General features: G+C 37.4%; 1 protein-coding gene across 2 annotated transcripts in view; it reads right to left on the bottom strand.

The window, feature by feature from the left end:
* Window positions 1-3104: 3104 nt before the first annotated feature.
* The window catches only part of STK3 (serine/threonine kinase 3), a 275492-nt gene continuing 265632 nt past the window's right edge, over window positions 3105-12964 (bottom strand). For both annotated transcript variants that reach the window (XM_032858619.1, XM_032858620.1), the window contains exon 11: window positions 3105-4503. In XM_032858619.1, coding sequence (XP_032714510.1) covers window positions 4345-4503 — 159 coding nt within the window. In that variant the 3' untranslated portion in view covers window positions 3105-4344. The remainder of the gene's footprint in view (window positions 4504-12964) is intronic.

Genomic DNA, 12964 nt, shown 5'->3' with positions numbered 1-12964 from the left:
TAGATGCTCAAAAACTGGTTTTTGATACTAGTTTTACTGCTGTTAACCATGATTACCTGGATGTAAGGAGAGAGATTAGCCTTTATGGTTAATGATGACAATTTTTTGTTTGAGCTAATAGTATTCAATGAAACTTTTATTTACTACCAATTTTATCTAACATCCCAGAAAACACTGTGGGGAAACAAGATGGATAAACTCCAAGTTTCTGCTCCCAGGGAAACTTAAAATCCAATAATAAGTCACATAACTATAATAGAGTTTGAAAGCAGTTTGGTTTGGTGAAAGAAAGGGCTCAAATAAGGCACTAACAGAAGATGAGGTCATGTCAGCTGGGGCACAATGCAGGTCCTGAATGCCAAGAGGCGGAGTTCATTCCTAACTGGGTAGGCAAAGTTCTGCAGGTAGACGAGCGACCCCAAAATTCAAAATCTTAAAGAGCTAAAAAAGTGGGAAAAAAAAAAAAGGTGGCAGGAAGTCTGGCTACTGATAAGATCTGGTATGAGAAGAGCATGGCCTTGAAATTGTTTTTCCAAGATTGGTAGAAGAATTGAGCTGGTCATTTGCTTTCTCTCTTGGGGTCTTTTCATGACTCAGGAAGTGGCTGGTTAAGGTTTGAGTATTCTTTGTGGACATGGAACAGGGAGAAGTTGGCTGACTCCCTGGAGGACAAGCTACCAATCCCCAGACTAGCCAACTAAGGTATACAACTCGAGTCCACATCTCATCAGATTGCTCAAAAAGCAAAGAAGAATGGTTTCCTCTTTAGACCCCTGATTCTTGGGCTTTGGGACCAAAAAAGTAGCTTGTACTCCAAAATAGCATTTTGATGAAATACCTAATTAAATGCCTATGCCTGATAATGATTTAGTAATGCAATGTAACTCCGATTATTTTTTTAAAGGATGCTCTATTTAGAGTGTTGTATCATTACTATTTTCAGGATTTAATCATTAATCTTTAACATACAGGATAGGAAACCAAAATAGCATTCCCATTGAAAGCTAATGTGTCAGTAATTTGAAAAGATATCCTGCAACTAAGTTAAAAACATCTTATTAATGTATTATATAATTTCTGCTAAAGAAGCTACGTATCCTTCAGTGAGTAGAGAGTGATTTTAAACCTTGGGGATGTGATTCAGTAAATAAGGAAAGGAAAGAAATGCAAAAGCATGTAAATGATACATATTAGGTTGTTTAGCATAGTGTCCGACAAATAGGAAGTGTCCCAAATAATAGATGTTATTATTTTGAAATCCATTTAGATAAAAACATTTCCTTCTCCAATGTATATTGGCCAAATGAGCTCATATTCTGAACATAAAAATATTATTGTTAAAATAAGCTAAGCTGTATTCTAAGTCTGTAGAAATGAGTCATCTAAATCAAAGAAAAAAACTTTCTCTCTACAGGACAACATATACAATGATGCTGGCTTTTCAGCAAGACAGAATCCTCACTCATTAGCTACAATTACATTTACAATTCTGCATTTATGAAAGGACTGGGGTGTGCAGAAAGTACACTTACCTATTTTTGGAATGTTCTCAGAAGCCAAGGTTAAGATAATAAGAGGCTTCTTCTTAAACTCATTAAAATAACTAGAAAACTCTTTTCCTCGGCACCATGACTAATCAAGGCTTACCTAGACTTGAAGCATTCTTTCATGGCTTTTGGTTTTTCAGAACTCACCATAAGTTCCTTTTTATTTGGTTGGTGGGGGGAAGGGACTGAGAAGACTGGAAGAATTTTGGAACAGATCATCCTAAAATATTCTGGAGCTTCCTGAGGTTCTAAAATAAAAATATGCTCACTGTTCTTAATTCTCTTAAATATATATGTGTGTGTATGTGTGTGTGTATAAAGAATAAAAATAACAATAGGGGGGACGCCTGGGTGGCTCAGTTGGTTGGACGACTGCCTTCGGCTCAGGTCATGATCCCGGGGTCCTGGGATCGAGTCCCACATCGGGCTCCCCAGCTCCATGGGGAGTCTGCTTCTCCCTCTGACCTTCTCCTCGCTCATGTTCTCTCTCACTGTCTCTTTCTCAAATAAATAAATAAAATCTTTAAAAAAAAATAACAATAGGGTATAAAATCTATTTACATACAAATTACAATGTGATTGGAACATTCAGTGTTTACTATTAAAAGGAGGATTCTTGTTGAGACTGAATTAGTAAGAGTGGTTAACAGGCCTCATTGAATTAATTTGCATAAATTTTCTAACTTAGCAAACTGGAGAAAAATCATCTTCATAGGTTTCTTGACATTTCATGTAGGTGGTTTTACTTGGATGATAACAAGTCAGCCATTTGATTCCATCAAATCGGCAAGGTGTTAGACAGGTTACCGAAAAGAAAAACACTTAAGAAAGGGGAAAAAAGGGGTCGGGTGATTGTGTTGACTGACTCAGTCTGCTGTGCCAAGTAGACTACATAAGGATGCAGCTGAGGCATATATTGTAAGTTCAGTCTTCCTTGTTAACGACCTTAAGAAACTTTCCAACACTCACCGCTGCTTTAACAATCTTACAATTCCTATCTAACTACACAATTTACTATTTGTAAGGACTCAACAGAGCAGAGGGAAGTATTACTCCAAAGCAGGCCTGGGGCGCAAATGTCATTTTAAAATGGAACTGAAGCTTTCCAGAGACCTCCACCTTCCATAGCGGTCCTCAGTGAACCTGCTGGCATCTCCCTTCTCTGGTGGCCCGCCGGTGCGTGGTAAGGTTGCATTTCATCGCTCCCTTGAAATTAGGAGTGGTCATGTGAGTAGCTGCGACTGCTGGCTGTGGCCCCCTGACAGATGTCACAGTAGGCTGGAGCTCGTGTGAGACTCATCCGCACTCCTTCCCTCGATGTGGTGACCACAGTGTTGCACATGGCGACAGTCCTGCGAGTGGGTGGTGGGGGCAGGGTGACTCACGGTCGTGGGATGGGCAGAGCCCCAGGGAGAAATCACCTATCACCTGTGTTACTCTGAGCCACTGACATTCACGTTTGTAATCCCTGCACTGGCCAGCCTGTCCTAACATACCTTTGTGCCAGAAAAAGAATCCAGGCGGTGAGTTTTTAAAAAAAGACATAGAGATGAAATGTGCTGGGTGGCACAATAAAATTTATTTGTCTTTATGATTTACACATAGTAATTAAACACACAAAAGAACAAACACTGTCAAGATGGCCATATGTGTGTGGCTTAGGAACTGACTGGTCCCAGTTCAATCACACAAACGATCATTCAGCTTAGAAATGAGCTTCTTTTTAATGGTTTTAATCTTTTTTTTTTTTTTTCAGTCCCCAAGGCTTACACAGTTCAGTACAAATGTTTTTGCTATTTTGTTATCGTCAGGCACATGATGTTTACCCATTCCCAGGAAATCAATGAAATCAACACAAAAGTCCTGTGATGATTGAGCACATTTTCACAGAAATAAATTTGATGAGCTTATTACAGTTTGATACAGCTCGGCTATCAGACCTATCCATGCAACACGAAACAATATTAACAAATTACATCTGTCTTAAGGATTTATTTCTTTTAAAATATTTACCGCACATTTTTGGTGCAAAGGTTCCATTGATTTCTTTGGTTTCAAACATTATAGCTCTGTGTGACCTAAATATATATAGTTCTATTTGTACCAAACATCAATAAAAACATTAAACAAAATTTCCAAAGGTAAAAATGGAATTATTGCTTCAGTATAAAAAAAAATATCTGGCCCATTTGGGTGCTATTGCTATTATTGCTTTGTTTCTACTGGAAAACTATCCTGGAAATCAAGGAATGTACCCCATAGCTCCCTGCTGAAAGTATAATTTGGCTGTACATTATCATCTATTAATACGCCCCTCCCTTCACCAAAGCTATCCTGATGTTGTCCTTAAAAACAAAACAAAGTGAAACAGCATAAATAAATAAGCTTACCTGGGGATACAATAAATAAGCTACTAGAAATAAGAATAAAGAATATTGTAACATAAAGCCCTTCAGTGCTGTACAATTAAACAATAGCTTCAGATTTCCAAGGTCTCTAAACACAGCATTTGTCCTAGGACACACTGTTAGCGCTGGTACGCATCTGACAGATCTAAGAGGAATACTTGTCTGTTGTTTTCATTATTTAAAAATGAAAACATAGTGGCTACAGCTGTAAACTCTGCCTTTTGGGAATTGACTAGGTAAGTACCATCATCAGTTCTGGACTGCTGCCTAGCTGTAGAGCACAAATCTTAGGGATTTAAAAAAAAACAATAATAATAATATTCCTTCAATTCTTAGTGGTTTCTTGGTCTCCAGAATAGTTAAAGAAACAAACAGAGAAGAAGTGAGACTCAAAAGTTTTGCTGCCTTCTTTTCTTCGCATCCATTGCATCCAGAATGGGTTGTCTCTTTGCAGTGTATCTTTGACGAAGCTCTTCTATCTCTCGTTCCATCATGGGGTCTAGTGCTTTTAACCGCATCTGTAGTTCTTCTAAACTTAGATTTTTTAACTAGAAACAGAAAAAAAAAATGAAGACATCAACATAATAAAATGATCTACAATAGCTTAAAATCTAACAGGCTTTAGTATGAATATTTCAGCAAACTCTTTACATCATCTCTGAAATGCAGTTCAACAATTAAAACAGGAATTCCTTCCCTGAAGAACCAAGAAGCCACAACACCTTATAAGAACCTTAAGTCATCTTGCAACAAAAGCAATTTAAAAAAAAAACCACAAAACTCTGCTTTTAGGAAAGAGCAAATGAAAAAAATAAGCTGATGAAAAGTATTTGTTTGTTTGTTTGTTTAAAGAAAGACAGAAAGACCAATCCACCAGCGCCAACACACAAACGTTCAGGATATGTTCCGGATATATTTCACTCTAATCTCTCACATCCTTGCCAGCTCTGGGGTACCGCCATAATTGTGAACACTTGCAGAGTCACCCAAGAATGCGATGAGATTGAGTCAGGTTAAATTAACCATTCTATCCTGCATTTTGCCAAATGCTTAAATTTGAAGTACTTGGGTTAATCAGAAAATTAAATGATCTAGAATATTTCTGTCTCAAACATTTTGATACCGTAAGGTTCTAAACTTGTGATTCAAAATATCCCAAGCCTGATGTAAACAGTGCTCTATAAATTCTGACATGGGCTTGGCCAATTGTCTATCAAATTTTCACCATATACATTATAGTTTGACAATAATGATAAGATCTGACTAAATGATATATAGTTTGACCATAATGATTTAGTTCAGTTCTGCTGCCTTCTGGAGACAACACTAGCACATCCTTTACTGGTTTTCTGTGAGAGAAGCCTCTCAGATACAGGGGATGAGAGCCATTCCACCTAACGGGATCTCTGGCATCCTGAGCTTTACCATAATTATTCATACGTCACAATAGCAAGACATGGATTATCTCTCTAGAAATATATTTTAGGATGCCCTGAAATATATAAGCTAATACTTGGGCTTTTATCTATTAATATTAAAAAAAAATCTAAAACTCGGTCTTCTTCAGATACTATTAAATCAATGGCAGCAGGTGGGTCGTTTAAAAACACGTAAAACCAGTGATTTACAGAATGTTATTACAGACTCAGCATCTTGGTAAGTACTGTAAGAAGAGCAAAGAAGCCCACTGAGCTCCTGGCCCTAAGAAACTCCCAAAATGTCAGAAGGGTAAGATCAGGAACTAGAAACAGTGAGGGACAGTGACAAGCCCCTACCACAGGCACTACGGATTACAGCGAGAGGTTCTCAAGTCCACCGAGAAGCTTCTCACAGGCACATTCATGGGTACACTTTCCTGAGGAGAGCAGCCACGGTTTTTTGGTGTTTTTTAAAAAACAGATTCCCAACCAAAAAAAGAGAAGCCTCACTATAAATTCAATGGAGAGTAGATTTCCTTTAAGGAACAGACCCCGTTTTGGTCTGTGCAAAGGGGGATATCTCAGGGCAATGAGCAAGGCCCTGGGGAGGAAGCACCACCATTCTGAGGAAGCACTAAAGTCAATGCAGAACCAAGGGCTGGTGGGGTTCCGAGCTGGGCAGAGCAGGGTTTGGACTGCAGGGAGTCACAATCTGCTCCAGAGCAGGAAAATTCTATGAGAAGAATCCAGGTTTCATTTTAATATGATAAAACTTGCAGCTTCTTTTTTGTTTTAATAAGGGAACTTTGGTTATTTTATGAGCCAAATCAGAAATTGCTCTCCTTACTTTAGAGTCAACGTGTCGATTTTAATCCAAAATAGTACTTTTCGGGTTGATTCTCCATTTTACTCAACTTACCTGGCCTTCAGTCACTCTTGGCTCTAAAAATCAAATCCATTCTCAATTGAAAAAGATCTATCACCACTGAGGATACTGAAAAGAATGAGTCCCAGACTCTGAAGGAAATTCAAAAGAGGATTTCCAAAAATACAGGCAGGACAGTGTTACGGGAAGGAGTATGTGGACTCCCAGGATGGGGACTCTGAAAGTGAGCACCACTTGCTTTGGTGGATGAGAAGTTCTGGTGTGTATATATGTAAACTATGCCCTATCATGGACAGGAGCTAGCTGAGGATAGCGTACCACTATACGCGTTACATATATACACAGTGCACTGTGTTCTATTCTATTCTTTCTTCATTAATTTTAAACCAAGTATTAATCATATATCTATAATGTGGTCAAATTTGTTCAAATCACTGGGGGATAAAGAATAAGCCAACAGGGGGCCTTGGAACTTTCTGAACTGTATGAACAGGTGACAGTGAGAAGAAGGGCCAATACAGAAAACACATGGCTATGTTTCCCCAAGAAAGACACGCCTGGGTGCTGTCTGCGTAAGTTCCCGTTTCACTGTCTTTTTTTTAGCCCATGCTAATCTTCCCATTTCTGAACTTCTATATGGCATTTATAATTTAAACAACACAATTTAGTATTTGATTGATTCTAGAGCCATTTATTATTTCATAATTGATTTTTATGCAAGAGTTTCATGTCTCCATGCCAGACAGTCCAAAAATTATTTAAACTTTAGAGACTGTACACACACTTAGAAACTATGAAACAGTGGGGCGCCTAGGTGGCTAAGTGGGTTAAGCCTCTGCCTTTGGCTTAGGTCATGATCTCAGGGTCCTGGGATTGAACCCCGCATCGGGGGGGGGGGGTCTCTGCTCAGCAGGGAGCCTGCCTGCTTCCTCCCTCTCTCTTTGCCTGCCTCTCTGCCTACTTGTGATCTCTGTCAAATAAATAAATAAAATCTTAAAAAAAAAAAAAGGAACTATGAAACAGTATTGTAGCTCTAAATATCATGGCCTGAGCGGGGGTAAACAGAAATACAGAAAAAAATGACTCAAAGGAATGGGTTACTCTAAGATTAGGAGAAATAACATAACAAAGCCAACAATTTTTGCATTAAGATATTCCTGTAAATATCGTATGCTACTTTACTGGGGCAAATTACCAATAGTTTATAAATATTATATTACAATAGTGAACTGAATTCAGAGAAAGAAACTACTCAGAAGACAAGTTTCCCTCTTCTAATAGACTTTTATATTTTCAATATGTAAAATCAATGACAAACAGGTCTGTGATGTTGGAGAACTGTTACTTCGCATTGTTAGGGAATTAGGCGTTTCACATGAGTAAATTCGTGAAGTATCTAAATCTTAGTTTTTTAAGTGATTAAAAACTTTGTTTCACACATTTTGAAAAGAAAATCCTTATAAAGTACTTTACAAATATGTTGCCTTCTAAAGCAGAGGACCCAGGACCTAAAGCAACCTTCCTTTGATGATAAATCACCATTATTAGTTTCTATCACTAATCTGTGCTGTGTGCTAATTTTCTCTCTCCTTTTTGGCTTTTTATCTTCATTTGAGAGAAAGCTGTCAGCTCCTTTTCATGGCGCTCATTAGACATATGTCATTCTCCCTTTACTGCAAACTTGTTTGCCTCCTGGGAACTAGAAAAGCAATTAATCTTATAAGGCATTAAACTAAATAAGAATGAATATATTAATGAAAGCTTCAGACTGTTTTGGAAAAGACAGAACATGGTTTTAGTGCTAAAGCTTGTAACACTTGTTTTTTGTTTTTAATATGATTTCAGATTTGTGGCTCTATAAGATCAAGGTTACAGGAAATTGGACACCTATATAACAAACATATATAGTTACGTTTTCAGGTGGGCTGTCTGAGAACTCCAAAACACTCACTTATTAAAATATTTATTCTTTTTTCTGGACCAAGCAGTGCGGATTCAGAGATAAATAAACACTCTACCGCCCACAAGGACTTTGCAATCTAGCTGGCAAGAGGTCCACGCACAGCTAATGCACCATAGGATGGGGACGCTGAGAAGATGGGCAATAGGACAGGGGACCGTGGAAGCAGCATGAGTAGAAAGGTGTAAGGTACACAAATGTCTGGCATCCTCGGAGACTGCAGGTGGCCACTGGGATTGGGGCGGACCAGGAAAAGAGACAGGAAGGAGAGCACAGATCAGACTGCTAAGGGCCTTAAGCATGTTGCTACAGACTTTCGGTAGCCAAGAAATGCTAGATAGTTTTGAACAAAACTGGTGACATGACCATACGTGAGATAGAAAAATATATCCAACAAGCAGGTATAGAAAATGGATTAGCATGGGGGGAAATGGAGGCAGGAAGGCCTGTGAGCAGGTCACTGCAACTGTCTAGAGAAAAGGCGAGGACTGGACCAGGAAAAAGGAAGTGGAGACTGAGAAGAAGGGAGGGATCTGAGAGACCTGGAAGTAGAACTGATAGGGCTTTCTTTGTTGACTGACTGATAAGAAAAATCAGGAAGAAGGAAGGGCTAGGGTGATTCTGGCTTCAAGCTATGGTGATGAGGTAGAGATTGTTATCATTAATAAGGTAGGGGAGTAAATCAAATTGAGTTTTAGTCTTGTTGAGTTTGAGAGATAAAGCATCAAGGTGGGGACATCAGATATGGATTATAATTTGGAGTTTTGAAGCTCAGGAACGAGAATAAAGCTACAGATTTGGGGAATCATCAGCATTTAGGCTGTAACTGAAGCCCCTGATGAGGGTAAGATTATGAACGTTTTCTCCTTGATCTTATAACTATGGTATCCAACAGAAAATCATCCCCAAATGTTAGCTTTTGTGATCAGAGGTTCTTCTCTTTTTGTTAACAGAAGAGGAATGCCAGCAGATTTCTAAATAACTAGATTATTGTTATCACCTAGACCAAAAAAAAAAAAAAAAAAGTGAGGTTAACTGGTAGAACTTTCCACTTTTTATACAGTGGTTATGATTTATAGACATGATTTTCTGGCTGGGTTTTGACTCATGTTAAGCCCTAATAACATATATTTAGCACTCTGTATTTCTGTAGCTATCAAGCCTCCCACAGATATGAAAATGATTTGGGGAGGAAAATGTGGGCAGAAGCAGCTTTTCCAATCTCTTGGGAGAGCAGAACTGCTAAATGGCTTAGTAGTAGATAGGGTCGCAAACCAGGTAACATTTTATGGACACGCACAATGATAAAAATGGCCCTATAATATTAAACAATGCCACTATCACCCTTATAAAACACTAATCCAAATTAAAACAATTTAGGGGGCTAATGAGGATAATATTAGAAGGGAAAGTTAAGCTTCCTGAATTATTACCAATATCATTGTGACAAAAGTTTCATTCACTAAAATTAGGTTTCTTGAAAATCTTCATAAAAAGGAAGGGAAATCACTTCATAATTTTTACATGTATGGATCAGCAGAGCTTGTGGTAAATTAACTTGAATTTATATATTTTTAAATCTAGGGAAGAAATGTTACTTATGAACCATCTTTCTACAATACAAGGAACACGAAGTAGCTACACTACCAAAGCCATCTGCCAGATGACTAAGTCCAAAATAAATGCAGAGTAAACCAGAGTTGGAATATCAAGTCTGGGTCTACATTTGTCAGTTTAGAGTTCCAGAAGAGAAGTCAGTAAAGAGAATTTTAGGATATGCATACTTTGTGGTTTTTACTGTATGTGAACAAATGTGCAAAAATGAATAATCCATCCAGAAATGGCTTTTAAGATGCTCTAGGCTAATTCTATTTAATGAAATTTGGTTTTGAATTTAATGATAACACAGAACTCATACAACTAACAATCATTCTTAAATTTTCAGGTCTTAACATTCTGAAAGAATACTGTAGAGTCTGACAATCATTTGAGACGTCAAGGATGTGGGACCTGATTAAGTGACTCAATGAGCTGAGGTGCCAGAAGAGGAAGGGTTTGAAAGCAAAGACAGAACTTCTTCAAATACACAGTCACAGAAATGGAGATGAGCATCCGAACAATATGGTTTTACAACCTGAGGCAATGTTTTTCTATTAACAAGAAATTTTGCTTTTCTTGGATATTTGAAATGACAAACACCAGGGGGCAAGGCATCCTAAGGGCACAGAATAAAATCAATTTCCATAAAAAGAGTTTAAACTGAGGTCAGGTAAATTGAATCATATGGGCCTCAGAGAAACACACTGGTATCTGGGATTATTAAACATCACCACATACGAGCAAAGTGTTGTTTAACAGGAGCAGAAACTACAAGGCTGGGTTATGAGGTAAACCTCACTGAATCTTACTGCAAAAGCAAACCTCAGAGATGATCTACTCCGGCTTCCTTGTTTTGGCTGAGAAAATGGGAGCCAGGTTGCTCAAAATTACACTCCTGGTTGATGGCAGAGATACGATACGACCTGACCTTGATTGAGATCAATGCATTTTTTTCATTATACCAAACTGAATATTTTTAATCTAGCACTGCCAGAGTGTTCTAAATGTTGAGTCATCATGAATAGTGAGGGTGTGCTGCTAAGAAATTTCTAGGGTCTTCAACCTGAGCTGTAAGGAAAAATGGTTTTTAAGTATTCAGCTATGAAGGCCACAGTGAAGAAAAAAATTCTACAGATGAAATTTTTACAGAGCAGTTTTTTAGAATGAAATAAACTGCAGAAATTTAGCCAGAGGTAGAATTACCATCCTCTTTATGTTTCAGGACAGTTGGTAGACTAGGATTTCCCTGCTCTTATAAAAAGTTTGTTTAAAACAGTGAAAGCCTTTAAATAAAAACCTCAAGTTTTAAACAAAAATAATTAGATAGATGAGTAGATGGATGAATTGTTTGTAAGTTAAATGAAAAAGTCAAAACTACTCTTCAGTAGAAGTCAACATTTGTTTGAAACTTGGAATAGTTTGGTACATAAGCAACAGTTTGTGCAGCCCATTTTGTTAATAATTGTCCTGGATTATCACATTTCATCCAGGAGTAAGAAGATTATAGGTCAATATCCAAAAAAATTATATTTCTCAGTATTCCTTAAAAAGAAAAAAGAAAACCCAAATAAAAGAGATGCAAATTAATAACTCACTTACTAGCTCTTGGATAAAATAGCAGCATAAACAACTCAGTGACATGAGAAGATAGAAAATAAGACTGAATGTTATAAACTGATAATTTTGACAGGTCATACTTTTAGCCATTGGAATTATTTCCGAACCCTGTGACAAGTATTGAAAAGCTGCTAATTACGGGATCAGGAAGAGTTGCTGCTAACATTAGAACTTTCTGAAAGCTTATATATCCAATCTACTATAAAAACCTAAAATATCACATTCAAGCGATAAAAGCAAATTACTTTCTAAAATAACATTGTCTTAAAAGCTCTTGGAGGAAAATACTTAGATTTTCACATTATTTTGTTTTGTCAAAAGTAGTCCTAACTACACGAGACTTTTTAAAAAGTCTTACTCTCAAAAAGTAGCAGAAACAAGATTATGAAGTTTTTAAATGCATAAATGTGATAACATTTAAGACTGAATGGGTCCACGAGTGGCTGGTATAATCAGTCTGTCAAAATAAACCAGACACCATCACAATGAAGCAAGTGGTCTGATATGTTAAAGTTAACACATTTAGTCAAAGAGTCAATCAAGAAAATCCTGTACAAGGTTTGCTGTGTTTACTGGGAAAACAAACTCTTCCTAGCAACTGTTTAAATAAATCTCACAGATGCTGCAGACCTTATTAGTGGCTTGTGATTAAAAAAATATGGATTGTTAATACTGTATCCTGACTCATCTATTTTCCCATCTGCTAGCAATTCTAACAATATGAACTATCAACAGAATGGCTAACAACAATAATTTTCTATGGCAATTTTGATGCTGAATTGCCTATAGCATTTTGTAAGATTTACCAGTGCGTGCCTCAGACTGTTTTGAGTTGTTTGTGGCCTGGAGCAACATACTCCTTTTCCCCCTAATATTTCATTTGAGCTCACATTTTTACTGTGTTGAACAAAATCTGGTTTGGTTTTACAAAACACTGTTCATGGAGGCTGCCACACTCATTTTGCTAACAATGGGAGTGGGAAACGCACCAAGGTTAGTACTAGCAAAAAATCCAGTCAAGTTCACTGATTAGTTTAGATATATATATATAAACAGGTAGGGGGCCTTCTTCCATAAGACTGAACAACAAGGATAACAGGTAGGACACTTAAAAGTTAAAAACAGTTAAAATACCAATATATTAAGCCATCTCCTGATTTAGTTTCTGGGCTGAGAAGAAGACAATAAAAGAACTCTCAAGTCAATCCAAACTAGTATGAAGTCTGTTAAAGAAAACCATACATAAAGATTTAAAATACACATTTACAGAAACAATGAAGATGGTGGTAATTTCAGATACTTGACACGCTATAGACTAAAAATGGAATTCTTCACTGTAAATCCCTTGTAAAACATGCCCTTAAAAGCTGCATTAACACTAATCTACTGGCAGGGCCTTCTTCCCAAAATAGACACTATTTACCTACCTGGATGGTGGATTACACGCAAGGTTATTTGAGCTGAGCAGCCCCTGTCTTCTGCTGATTGACTAAATGACCGTAAATATCCTGGGACTCTAACTAGAAACT

The sequence above is a fragment of the Lontra canadensis genome, unplaced genomic scaffold (assembly GCF_010015895.1).
Source record: "Lontra canadensis isolate GAN:19392208 unplaced genomic scaffold, GSC_riverotter_1.0 scaffold15, whole genome shotgun sequence".
Lineage (NCBI taxonomy): Eukaryota > Metazoa > Chordata > Mammalia > Carnivora > Mustelidae > Lontra > Lontra canadensis.
The sequence above is the reverse complement of the archived record's forward strand: the minus strand, read 5'-3'. Positions and strand labels throughout refer to the sequence as shown.